A 13,155-nucleotide genomic window follows, 5' to 3' on the forward strand; every position below is an offset into this window, starting at 1 on the left:
AGTGTCCTCGAGTGATGGACAAACAAATCGTAAAGTACCGAGACAAAGGAGTAGAATGAAAAAAAAAAAAGAAAACAGAGAACTGAACGACGATCAAGGATCAAGGATCGAGAGAGAGTGAGAGAGTGAGAGATAGAGAGGGGCGTTTAAATTATCAGAATGTATTCGCGCGATGACCACTCGGACAATGCCCAGTCAATTATTGACAATTGTGTTACACCAACTGTTACACAAAACTGCCCACAAGATACTCTCTGAGAGCCTCGATCATTGGGGGCTTAGGGGAGTGATACCGCAATCAACTTTAACTGTCTAGTGTTTTTGTAAGAAATAAGAAATTAGAAGAGCTTTTTATTCACTGACCACCTACTGTCCAGTTAATGTATGCATGTTTGCTTTATTCTAAAACTTAATTATCATGATAAATTCAAATTTAATTGATTTAAAAAATTGGCTTTCCTTATCGATATAATATAAAATTTTTTTATTAAACTTTGATTTTTTATTTTGATTTGGGCAATTTGGGGAAAGTTAAAAAAAAATAAAAACGATAAATATAGTAAACACAGCAACAAAAAGCAATGTCTTATCCACGTGACCGAGGACGCGTGCAGGACAAACAGTCACGTGGATTAACAGGAAGTTTTAGAGCCGCATCTTTCCGTCCGGCTTCGATCGTACTTATTTCCCCTTTCTGTCTCATCTCTAAAAACTCCTTGGTTGCTTTTGCCTCGCTAAAGCTTATTTTCAAGATCAAGAATCAGTACATTATCATACCAAACGAAAACACAAACAATTATCACTTGAATAAAGAGCCACAAACAACCTAGCGTCAAATAAAATAAATATATTATATTACACCTAATGGTGTTGCTATCCGTTCCTATACTAGTTTTGTTTCTAATTGCTGGATACAACTAAACATTTATCTCCTTTTATCTCCATTATACTTTTATATTCATCGACCCATAAATTTTAACCCTTTTTAGTATAATCGAAAAATTTTTTTTAATTTTATCCTAATAAACAGAATTTGTTGTATTGGTTGGATTAATATGCGTAAAACAATGGTAATTGGATGTGTACTCAGACCCATAAGTTAGAGTTTTTAAAAAAACAAAAAGTTTTATATGCAAAATTAAGTCGCCAGGTGTTTGATAAAACATTTAAAACATTTGCATTCTTATTATATATACACGCTGTATTGCGTTTCGTATCCGTAATATAATATACAATATACAGTCTAATATAACATAACAGGAGTTTCTGTATAACAAACTACAACACCCTGGTATTAGTCAAATTTTATCGCGTATGTGCTTGTTACCGTGTAATAAATTCCATCTTAACAGGAGGGCAACAGAGGCCAGTGATTCATTTTATATATTAAATTATAAATAAAATTTTTGCTTCAATAATCAATACTTAAAACTTTTTTATTTTTTTTTTTTTTTTTTCATTTAACATTTATGATGATTGCATCTTCGGCCAATATATAAGTATATTAGACATTTAAGATACGCACACGTTCAACACACGACAAAATTTGATCGCGTGTCTTAAAAAAAAAAAAGATCTTTTTTAAGATCCTTTTATATTAAACCTTTTTCTTTATCCTCTCTTTTATTATTCTTCATCATTATCTTTTAGTTATTTATTTTTATTTTTCCCCCATACGAAACACCTAGCTGTTAAAGGGACTTGTTGATCCCCTTACCGAAATCTCTCTCAGTATCTACCGTCTCTTACCGGTACGGGTGAGTATAGAGTACTCATCAGTAGTGTACTGCAAATACTAGTCTGAGTCTGCAGTCCATTATGCAATTTTAAAAAGTGACAAAGAGATGAAACTAAAAATGAAGAAAGCGAGGCTGTGACTACACAGATTGTATACAGATATAAAGTATAGGAGTCATATGTTGAGTTATCCGTCTCGCTTAGTCCTTTTCAATCTCTCCGTCTCTCCGTCTCTCCCCTTTGCACTTTTATTTTTTTCTTTCAAACGCCGTTCGTTCCCACAGACGCCGTCTCTTTACTCTGTTTCTCTTTCTCTCAGCTCATACAGTCATAATATATATATATAGAGAGAGAGAGAGAGAGAGAATAGAGGTGTATATATATATGTGAATACGAAAGATGGGCTTTTTAAACCAGTCTAAGATATACACAAGATTCACCGTAGTAAAAAAAGAGCATCTGCGCTGGTTGATTTTTCACAAAATACCAGAAATATTTGTATATATTTTTTCCTCATTTCATCTTTTTTATTTTCTCTTATTTTATTTGGTTATATTTTTTTCCATTTACTTTTCGTCTAATTAAAATAATTACCAAGGGAAATACGAACAAAAAATTGTTAAAAAAATAATAATGACAATGAATTAAAAAAAATTTCACTCAATTGTATGTAAATATAATTGAAAAACCTTAAGATATAGATTATTAGCTGTTTTCAGTGGAGATATAACAAACATAAAAGAAAATAAAATAAAAAATAAAAAAAAAATTCACCCCCAATATGATCAAAAGTTAACCGATTAGTCAGCAAAGTTCCCAGGACTGGAGGATAATCGTGTGAGCGCGTGCTGCAACCAATTCCTGTGTGAATTTGATAGAGCCCACCCTCTCAATCGTCCCTTATTTTCTCAACCCTCACTTAACCAATGTACGCGACCTACGCACATCTACACTATGTATTATATCATTATATGTATATAGATATAGATATACATATACAATATATACATAATGTGAGACCAGCAAAATCACTTGAACGCGATGTTGACCGTGCGAGAGTGATTTTACGGTGTAGTGGCTATTCCCTATTCTCTTTATTTTTCAGTATCTTTCTTCTTTTCTCGATCTAATCTCTTGCTCAAACAGAATTCGCGTCCAGCACTCCAAGGACCGTCAATCCTCTATGTATAATAATCTATGTTAATTAAACTTCTTGCACGGTATAATATTCAATCACTTTTACTTGATATTATTATTATTATTATTATTATTATTATTATTATATTCAGTACAGTAGGATATATTGTATTGTTGGCCGTTCGCCGCTATCAACCACCTTGTCCAGTCACGTGTCACTTTATTATTATAACTACCGCCACTATTATTATTTTGCATTTTTGGTTTTGTTTTTATGCTAAATTATTCCCTCGATAAATTAAATATTGATGGGGATAAAAATTAAACTTATTAAATAAGATTGGTAACCTGAAAGAAAAGTAAATTTTATTGAAACAGAGAAAATTTTTGTTTCAGATCCTTGGGAAAAAAAAAAAAAAAAAAAAAAAACTTAATAACTTTTGGTAAGTTGTTAAAATTTTATTTTCATTTTAAAATAAATTTTATAGTATTAAAATAAAAAAAAAGATAAACATCTTTTTTTAAAAGAATGAGATTTATTTATGTGAAAATGGCATTTCATCCCCTATCAACAATTATGACACGCGTTCCCACGAATGGTTATCCCCTACCACTGGTGACTATACTGACTACCCGCAACTCGGCTCTTTGCCCCCTTCCTACTTCTCCATATACTCCATATACTCCATATACTCCATATACTTCATATATTAGACAGCACACATATACACACATGTTCAGTTGGAGCGTATCCTAAGCCCGTAATTCGTTGAGATATACACTTACACAACTACTATTTAGTCCCCTATCGAGTACAAGGAGTATAGTATCCAGAAAGCACCCCGTGTTATTATTTATTATATATGTACTGTGTATTATGTATCTCAGTTTAGCCGTATACATATATATACGTATAAAACAGTATAGTATTATTGTGCGTACTGACACACATATACAGCATATAATATGTAGCACAGATCAGGAGAATCCCCTCCACAAGGACCACGTGGCGAGCGTACGCATTTTCCCTTCCTCGTTCTCGCGACCGTAGGTTAGGTCGTGTGTCGTGCTCGTCCTCCCGCACACGACATACGTTTGCCGCCACGCGACCAGTCCGCACGTAGTCCAGAGTTCTTCTCCGACTTGGCCTGATCAGGTCTTGCTTGGTCCAGGTCCAGGTCCAAATCTACATTTTTTTTTATTTTTACTGAAAACTTTTTAAAACTTTTTATTCACAAACAATTGTTGTTACTAAGTGCCTCGGGCTAGTGCTTCCATTTTTTAAAATTGTGTTTAATAATAATAGACAATATCATTTTCAAAGTTTTAATTACCACATTAATTAAGTGAAAATAAATTTAAAAAAAAATGTGGCGTGTCGTGGTAGCAAGATCAGATGACAACAGTACACTGCTGTCATCAGAAATATCAACGAGTACAGTGGGACCAAGTCACCACATACCCGCAACAAGTCACCACTATTATCCTACTTATCCACCTCCACCGCCTCCTCCTCCTCCTCCTCCCCCGCATCACGGTTATCAGAGTCAGCATGACATGCGCCACGATATGAGAGCTGATTCTTCTCACCTGAGGCCCGAATTGAGGCACCAGGAAATGCTTAGAAGTGATTTGCATCTCAGACAGGACATCAGGCATGACTTGAATGTCCAAGGGCATCACCAAGACATGTCTTCCATGAGACATGCTCAGCAAAGTCACCACGAGTTGACCGAACTGAGGCCCAGCCACGAACTCCAGGAACTTAAAATTGACGGGCCCGAGTTGAGGAGTCGAGACCAACAGCAAGGACTTCAGCAGCAGCAACAGCAGCAGCAGCAGCAACAGCAACAGCAGAGGAATTTAAAAAGGACTTTGAGTGACTCCGATTGTGATGATGTTTTTTCGGAAGAAAGTGGAAAAGAACCGTAAGTTATTATTTTTATTTTAAAAAGAGACACTCATCATATTTTATTCATTAAATCTCGAGTTTTTATTTTCATGATTATCAATGGATATTTTTTTTTTTTTATTCTCGATAGCTCTTTTAAATTTTAGATAATTTATTATTAAGTTTAGTCAAAGACTCATGAAATTAAAATTATTATAATTAAAAAATAGTTTTGTTGTTGTATTGTAAAATATTGACGGAAAATTTCATTTGATTTAAGAAAAAAAATCCTTAATTTTAATAATTATTTTATTTTTATGAATTTTTTTTGTCTTTTGTATCGAGCAGCAAAAATAAATCTTAAAATAAAAAATTTTACTTGATTGAATAATTTTTTTATTTAACTCGAGTTTATAAAATTCTTAATGAATGTTTTTAAAATGAAAGGATTTTCTATCTTAAGTGAAATTAATTTTTTATCAGCTCAGAGATCAAAATTGTTCACTTTCTTCATAAAAATAAATTTTTATTTTAATAAAGATGATAAAAATTATAATTATTAATGGAAAATTTTCAACAAAAATCTCTTAATTACAGGCAATAAAGATTGAAGTAATTGCCTAAAAGAAACTATAGATATATATTATATTATATTAGATATAGATAACTATAGATATATATATATATATTATATATATATATATATATATATATATATAGATATATATATATATATTATATTACTTAAAATTGTTTGTTTCTTTGAATTAAATTGGTGATATGGCTGATGGTTCGATTAAAAAAAGAAAAAAAAAAATAAAAGATTAAAATCAAGGTCAATTTATACTAATATTATTAATGATAATGACAAATTAATTATTAACAAATATAGAAGAATTTTTTAAAATAAAGTTAGCTAAATATTAAGCGAAAAAATTAAATATCTATTTAAGACACAAAAGAATTTTATTAAAGCGTATACAATGGGGGAGGGGGGGGGCAATTATTGTGTTGTGAATTATATGTATGTTTTAGTTTGGGAATTTAAATATGAATATTCATGTAATTTACATATTTTTGATTGGGTTTATGGACGCACAACGGGCAATCAAGTTGGCATTGTTATAAAATGTTAATAATTAAGAGAAAGATTTTTAGTTATAGTTTCCCTTTTTAATTTCTTTGTTTGAATGTTTCAATTATAAATTATAAATTATGAATTAAATAATAATAATAATAATTGTAGGTGTAATTCACCTGGAGGCGATTCTTGTCAGCACACATCCCGCAAGCGACGACGTGGAATGATTGAAAAAAAGCGACGTGACAGGATAAATGCGTCTCTTGGAGAATTAAGACGGTTGGTACCCGCGGCCGCAAGAGATCCTCACTCGGGAAAACTCGAGAAGGCTGAAATTCTCCAGCTAACTGTTGAACATCTGAGGACCTTGAGGAATAAAGGTGAATATTATATATTAATTAAATATTAAAAAATCCTTTTATCAGTGCTCTAAATTTTTCTTACCTGCTTCTCTGTACAGTTATGTTTTATTTAGTAATACTATTATGTTGTATTTTATTTTATTATATAAAAAAATTTCTGTAAGGACTATCCTTGCGTAACGGATCTCGTCAAGGACACACGGAAGTGCTCTTTAAAATTTATACCCGTGTAGGTAGTGAAAAATGATGAATGCCTAGATATCAATGAGTCCCGGTGAAATATCTTAAATTAAATCAATGACAATTCAGAGCTGTTGTATTTTAAATCAAATTTAAGGATGCGCTATTATTATTATCATTATTATTATTTTTTATCCTCCTTACCAGTTACATTATACCAGCGTGAAGTAATAATAGACAGATATCGAGAGTGTTTTGCTCGTCCGGAAGACACCTGTTGACCGCGCGTACGGATTTTTAGAGACACCAAATTATGAAAGACCGTAACTGTAATTTTTTTATTTCCCTAACCGTATTCCCATCTGTTTACAACAACAACTGTTTATTTTTTTTCTCAGGATATAATAAATTATTATTATTATTTTTTTTAAACTTGATTTGTTTAATTGTTTTTAATAATTGATTAGAATATTAACTTTATCTCACGAGTTCGAATTTCTATTGAGTACTAGCAGAAGTATGCACCAGGAAATTGGCGGTCTTAAAGAATTAAAAGCATAGAAAATGAGCAGGTGCTGGTGCGGTAGCACCCTGAGCATATATACATCTATATATAAATTACATATAGCAGTGCTGAACATGAGCCTCAAGATTTCTGGTTATGTTTTATGTTTAGTTATAGTGATAGATAGCTACATATATACATATATAGTGTTTGTGTGTGTGTGTGCGTGTGTTTGAGATCCTGTGGGAAGCGAGAAGGAAGTCAACAACTCTTCCGAGTGACGTTCCCACGAATTTCATACACTATACATAGATGGTTTATGTATTATGTATTATGTATTATAGATGTATGGTGTGCAAGCATCTGTGAGCAAGTATGGAAGGGACTGTCCGAATCCGAATGCTACGAGTGGGCCATTACATTGGCATATACGCATGCACCAAAAGTATAGTATATAACTATATCAATGGGTGGAACAAGAGTGGAGAAAATAAAAACAGGGTGGAAGCTCTCACTTGTACTTTTTATGTATTATTATACATATTATACATATAGATTTCGGGCACCCCTGAACTCTTAAAATTAGTCAAGTATTTGGTGTTAGTGCAGAGGTGCCACTCTGTGCAAGGCAGATGCAGCTTGCTCTGTGGGAAACAACCACCACCACCACCACCCATCCATTAATCCATTCCTTACACTCCTCATCATTTTTATAAATTTTTATTTTCATTTATTTTATATACACGCACCCCGTTAGCCACTTACTTTAATTAGTCACAGAAAAATAAATAGAAATTTTTACATACGTTTTTTTTTTTTTAATAATACAAAAATTTTCAATTATATAGAAATTCACGTTTTAATTAAAACTTTGATAATAAGTAACTAATTGTTTAAATTTTAGGTCTTATTTAATAGTAGGTAGTAGAATAAAATTTATAAAACACGTAAAAAGTATAAATAAATTTTTTTAAAAAAAGATCAAGTTATAAAATAAATAATGAAAAATAAAGTATTATTGTGAGGATTGATGGTAAAATTATGGAGGGGTGATGACCGATGAAAAGCGAAAGAAAAATTTCTCACAAGGCTGATGTGTTGGGGTTGATTAGGATGGGCTTATACAGAACCAAGTTTTGGTTGGTATTCCCAAATACAAATGGAGTGTAATGCAGCCGGCAAACGGGACAGGTAGTATATAGCGTGGGAACCGTTTAGACCCCCATCGACCCCAACCAGACATATTAGTCCGCGCGTAAACACTCATACATAAAATAGATTACATATACTATATACATATAGGTCCTCATTTCTCTAACATATGACAGTCAATAGCAATACCAAAATAAAAATAAAAATAAAAATAAAAATGTCCCATCGAAAAGTAGTATTACAGTTTGATCTGTTATTATGTTAACTTGATCAGTTTGAGCAAATGTTAAATGCCACCACTAATTTAATAATGTTATACCAATAAAACTTACTCATTCATCCCGTTACTTTTTTTTATTATTTATTATTTATTGTTTTTTATCCAGACCACCAAAACCCGACACCCTTTTACCCTCTTACAGCCTTTACAGCCCTTTCAGCCCCAGGGAATTATAATGCCCTGCATAATAATAATAATAATATTAATAATTCAATATTTTTATTTATATCTTGCTATATATTATACTCATTATGGTTATTAATTATTTTTTTTTTATTTAAGTTAAATTTATTTCTTAAATTAAGAAAATTACAAATTAATTTTATCTTATTTAATTTAACTAATAAAGTAACTTAAAAATTTGTCAGGACCAGAAGGATACGACACGACAAAATTAGCAATGGATTACCACGCAGTGGGTTGGGGTGAGTGTGCAGCGGAAGTCGGGCGTTATCTGGTAACAATGGAAGGGCTCGACGAGCGGGATCCTCTGAGATTGCGTTTGCTGTCCCATCTACAGAGTTTTCATCGAGAACACCCGCCCAGTAATACATCATCGATTCCACCTAGCGGTTCAATCACTGCGGCATCCACCCCCGGTAATTACGAAGGAATGACTGGGGGTAATGGAATGCCTCCAGGTGCTGGAGGAGTTCCTCCGCTTATCGGCGGGGGGGCTCTCGGTTGGGGACAATATCCCGGTCAGTATCCTCAGCAGCAGCACGGCAAGCCCTATCGACCTTGGGGCGCTGAATTAGCTTATTAACAATACTAATTAAATAATTATTCATTATCATTATCAATTGTACATAATTATTTATTTTCTTAAAGAGTGATAATACTTTTGATAGTCATTAAATTGTACCTAAGTCTCGAGATTTATTATTTATATATTTATCATAATTAGTATTTATTTTTTTTAATTTATCAAGACTCTGTACAGTGTTAATAATTTGTAAATATTTTTTCCATCTCGCAATTATTGAGATAAACAATATATTTAGTATAAAGTGCCATTTTAAATAATTTAAATGTATTAATAACATCAATAATAATAATAATAATAATTATTATTATTATGTGTGAGATATTTTTCGCAATATGGGTTGAAATAATAATAATAAAAACTAAATTGTATTTTTAATTACTGAAAAATTAAATTAATTATAAAATAAAAAATAAATTATTCCAATTAAATTAAATTAAAAAAAAAAATAAAAACAAGCAATTTTTTTCATTTCCATATAATATATAATATAATAATAATATAATGAAATTACAGTTGACCTGGTACAGTGTATACCATTTTTTCAGGCAAAAGTGTATTTATTTTTTATTTTATATTTTTATTCTTTTCTCATGTTAAATTACCCCTTTATACTCTATTCAGTTTTTTCTCTATTATTCCGCGTTTCTGGCACTATATTTTTTTTAGCGTTCCATCTTGTTTGGAATAATAATCCGCAAAGCTGGAAAGCAATGGCCAGAAATATAGAATAGAAATAAAATTCACGGGGTTAGTGAGAAAAAAAAAACAGATAATAATAATAATAATAATAATAATAATAAACTTAGATACATTGAGTAAACCGGTTCTAATTACCGAGCAACTGAGTAAAGTCTTTTGCACCCCCATCGGCGTCTTTTTCTTCTTCACACAACCCGCCCAATTTGCTTCAGTATTCTCCTCAGAGCCACGTGTCTATTATCCTTCCCTTCATTACATTTGTTGGTTAATTTCACGTTTACATTTTGACGTTATTTTTTTTTTTTTTTTTTTTTTCTAAATTACCTCATTTCGTGGCTTTCGGAGTACACGACACAAAGGATGGTTTTTTTTTTTTTTTGTTTTGGTTTATAATTGGCTGACTTTGCTTTTTAAAGTTTTAAAGTTTCTTTTGGGGAATTGTTTGGAATAATATTTTAAAATTTAATCAAGTGTTGATATTGATATTTAAATTTTAATAACAATTATAGTAATAATAGCAATGACAGTTAATTTTTTGCGTTTCTATAAAAATTTCGCGAGAAAAAAAAAGATAAAGATAAAGATTAAAACTTGATTTAATTTTTTTGTACTGACTTATCATCAGGGAGCTTAAACCGGTATCAGATCAAAAGTTTACTCAACTTCTATATCCTTGGTAAACTCGTAAATAAAATTTCAGGCTAAAATTTATAAATTTCTTGCATTTCTGATGGGATATGAAACTATAATTTTATCCTTATATATTATCCTAGACAATTTAAACTGAAGAAATAATGAAATCATAAATAATTGACCAAAGTGAAAATTTATAATTTATAATGAGAATATCATCAATTAATAAAACTTGAAACAAAAGTAAATGGAAGATTTATAATATTTTATTGGTGCTCCTTGTAAACTTTCACAGCCGTAATACAAAATAACTTATATATCATATATCATATATCATATAATTTATCATACATATAAGTTTTAAGACTTTGATGATATACAGATATTTAGATTTAAATTCAGATACAAATATCTACTTTTAATTAAATAAAATAATTAATAAATAAAATTAAAAAATGGTAAAGTCATTTACAATAGACAATATTTACAATAAATTAAAATTTTACGTCGTTGATATTTAAAATCCTCTCTAACTTGAATAAAACTACTCTTCATCCCCAATTTACGTCACATCCAGATAAATGTACATATATAGTTCCGCAGAGTGACGTTCAATGTTTAAAAATAAATTTTCATTGACGTCATAAATTCATGACATATACCATCCCATACACTAATATATAAATATATTTAATTATATTAATATTTAAGTAATAATAAGATTAGATAATAAGTAATAAAATTTCATAGTTGATAAATTATTGCTTAAGTTTTCCGCCAAACAAACAGGCATTGAGCAAAATAAAACCAATTGGTTAACAAATTTTCATTGTTTCTTTTCGTTTTTGTTTTCGTTGGACATCTATAGGCAAATAATTAATATTAATTATTAATTCAATTAATATTTAAACATTCAATATAATCGATTGATAAATGATTAAAAAATTAACTTTATTTGAGAAAATAAATTTATCACACCAAAAGATGATTTTTAAGAATTTTAAATGATAAATTATTTATTACTCGAGTTAATTTTTTAATCAGTCTGTAAATTCTAAATTATGTTGATGATGATAATAATAAGTTATTATAGGGAAGAATAGTTAAAAAATTTTCGTACAATAAATAACTTGGTTAAAAACTTTGGTTAAATAATCATATCGTTTTCCCGGTTTTCGTTTTTTTGATTCTCGTGCTCGATGCAGTAACAACACATGGAGTTACACTCGTCCAGACCCTCCATAATGTAGGTTACATACGTGTCAATGCTACGAGTGTCCAAGGAGGAGAGGGACCAGGACAATGAGGTGACCTCGGGCTCGATGTATGTCACCGTCCACCCCGGTACTCCTGCTGTCACCAGTTCGCATCCCACCTGATTGTTGTAATTTTTGTAATTGTTATTGGTGATATTAGTGTAAGTGTAATTGCTGTTGTTATTGGTTTTTTTTTTTTTTTTCAATTTTTGACTTATTAGCGTTGGTTGCTTTTGTTGGGATTTTGTAACCACTCGGCTTTTTGTTGATAATTTTTTTATTGCCTAAAAAAGAAAATTTTATTTTTAAAAAGAAAATTTCTATTGTGTTTTTATTAAAGTAGTCGCTATAAGTTTATTTTTATTCCAGTAATTATTTATAAGCTTTGATAAATAAAAAAAATATTTCCAGTATTATATAAAATTTCAAATTTTATTCTATCACAATAACTTTTTTAATTAATTAAAAAAAAAGTCTATTATAATTTCACTGATCCCCTAATTATCATTAAATAAAAAATAAATAAATATAATTTTTTCGTGTTAATTGGTTTAAAAAAAAATATAAATACCCTTATCCACTACTATGTTAATTTTTTACCTTCAAGATCCTCCTTCCGGATTCAGTAAGCGCTTTCTTGAACATTCTCCTGGTTTATCGATCCCGTGGCGAGTAGCGACTACTATAGGAACTTGCCCTTTTTTTTTTTTTTTTTTTTTTTTTTTCCTTCCTTCAGAGTCTCTTTCTCTTTTCCCTCCCGGAAAATTTAAGTTACACGGAAAAAGTAAAACTCACTGTTATAGCTTCTATGTTGTATTACAGTATTGGAGTATAGTAGAGAATTTGGTGGAGCGGGAGGGTGGAATGTCAGTCCAAACGAGTAAACAAAAGTCGTTGAGTGCGTTATGCCAGGATGTTGTAGAACGCGAATCAATAGACCAACCAAATAAGGTAAATAAATTTGAATGGAGATATAAATGTGATGCGAGTGTCGCGACGCCCGACGTCGTAATGCTGGCTCTTAGCTAACCGAGGCTCCTATTTATAACCTCGAGGTTGAGCCGACTCCCGCTTATCAGAAAAGCCAGGCGCGGTAACCCCTGACTCGGGTCACTGTCTAAGGGTAGGGATATGTTATATATTTATTTATTTATACGTCTATCTGATATTATATCAACCTTTTAATATCTCTAATTGTATTAAGTAAATTTAATAAATGTTGCTAAATTATAAATTTAATTAACTAATTTTTCACATCACATAAATATTTATTTATATTAAATATTAAATATGTAATGCAATATTATACAATTAATATCACTTAATATTAAATTTATTTGATGGACGAACGAGGATAATTAAATACGCAGTCCTGCAATTAACAATTTTTTTTTTTTTTTTTTTTTTTGTTTTGTTTTTTCTATTATACTCAACTGTAGTTTCCGAGCTTTTTTTTTATTTAATATTTTATTT

The 13,155-nt window shown here is 30.6% G+C and overlaps 2 protein-coding genes across 2 annotated transcripts; one reads left to right on the forward strand and one right to left on the reverse strand.

Annotated features, from left to right (window-relative positions):
- The first annotated feature begins 3,800 nt into the window (after positions 1-3,800).
- On the forward strand, positions 3,801-9,194 carry LOC123261903 (hairy/enhancer-of-split related with YRPW motif protein-like). Its single transcript, XM_044723779.1, has 3 exons — positions 3,801-4,802; positions 6,012-6,226; positions 8,694-9,194. The coding sequence occupies exons 1-3, from the start codon at positions 4,243-4,245 to the stop codon at positions 9,089-9,091; spliced, it is 1,173 nt and encodes a 390-aa protein (XP_044579714.1). The 5' UTR covers positions 3,801-4,242; the 3' UTR covers positions 9,092-9,194.
- Positions 9,195-11,470: 2,276 nt separating this feature from the next.
- On the reverse strand, positions 11,471-12,708 carry LOC123261904. The gene is made up of 2 exons (XM_044723780.1): positions 12,283-12,708; positions 11,471-11,966 (listed from the first exon to the last, which is right to left on the reverse strand). Exons 1-2 carry the CDS (start codon positions 12,325-12,327, stop codon positions 11,574-11,576), a joined length of 438 nt encoding a protein of 145 aa, XP_044579715.1. The 5' UTR covers positions 12,328-12,708; the 3' UTR covers positions 11,471-11,573.
- Positions 12,709-13,155: the final 447 nt, after the last annotated feature.

This window comes from Cotesia glomerata, linkage group LG3, assembly GCF_020080835.1.
Source record: "Cotesia glomerata isolate CgM1 linkage group LG3, MPM_Cglom_v2.3, whole genome shotgun sequence".
Taxonomy (NCBI): Eukaryota; Metazoa; Arthropoda; class Insecta; order Hymenoptera; family Braconidae; genus Cotesia; species Cotesia glomerata.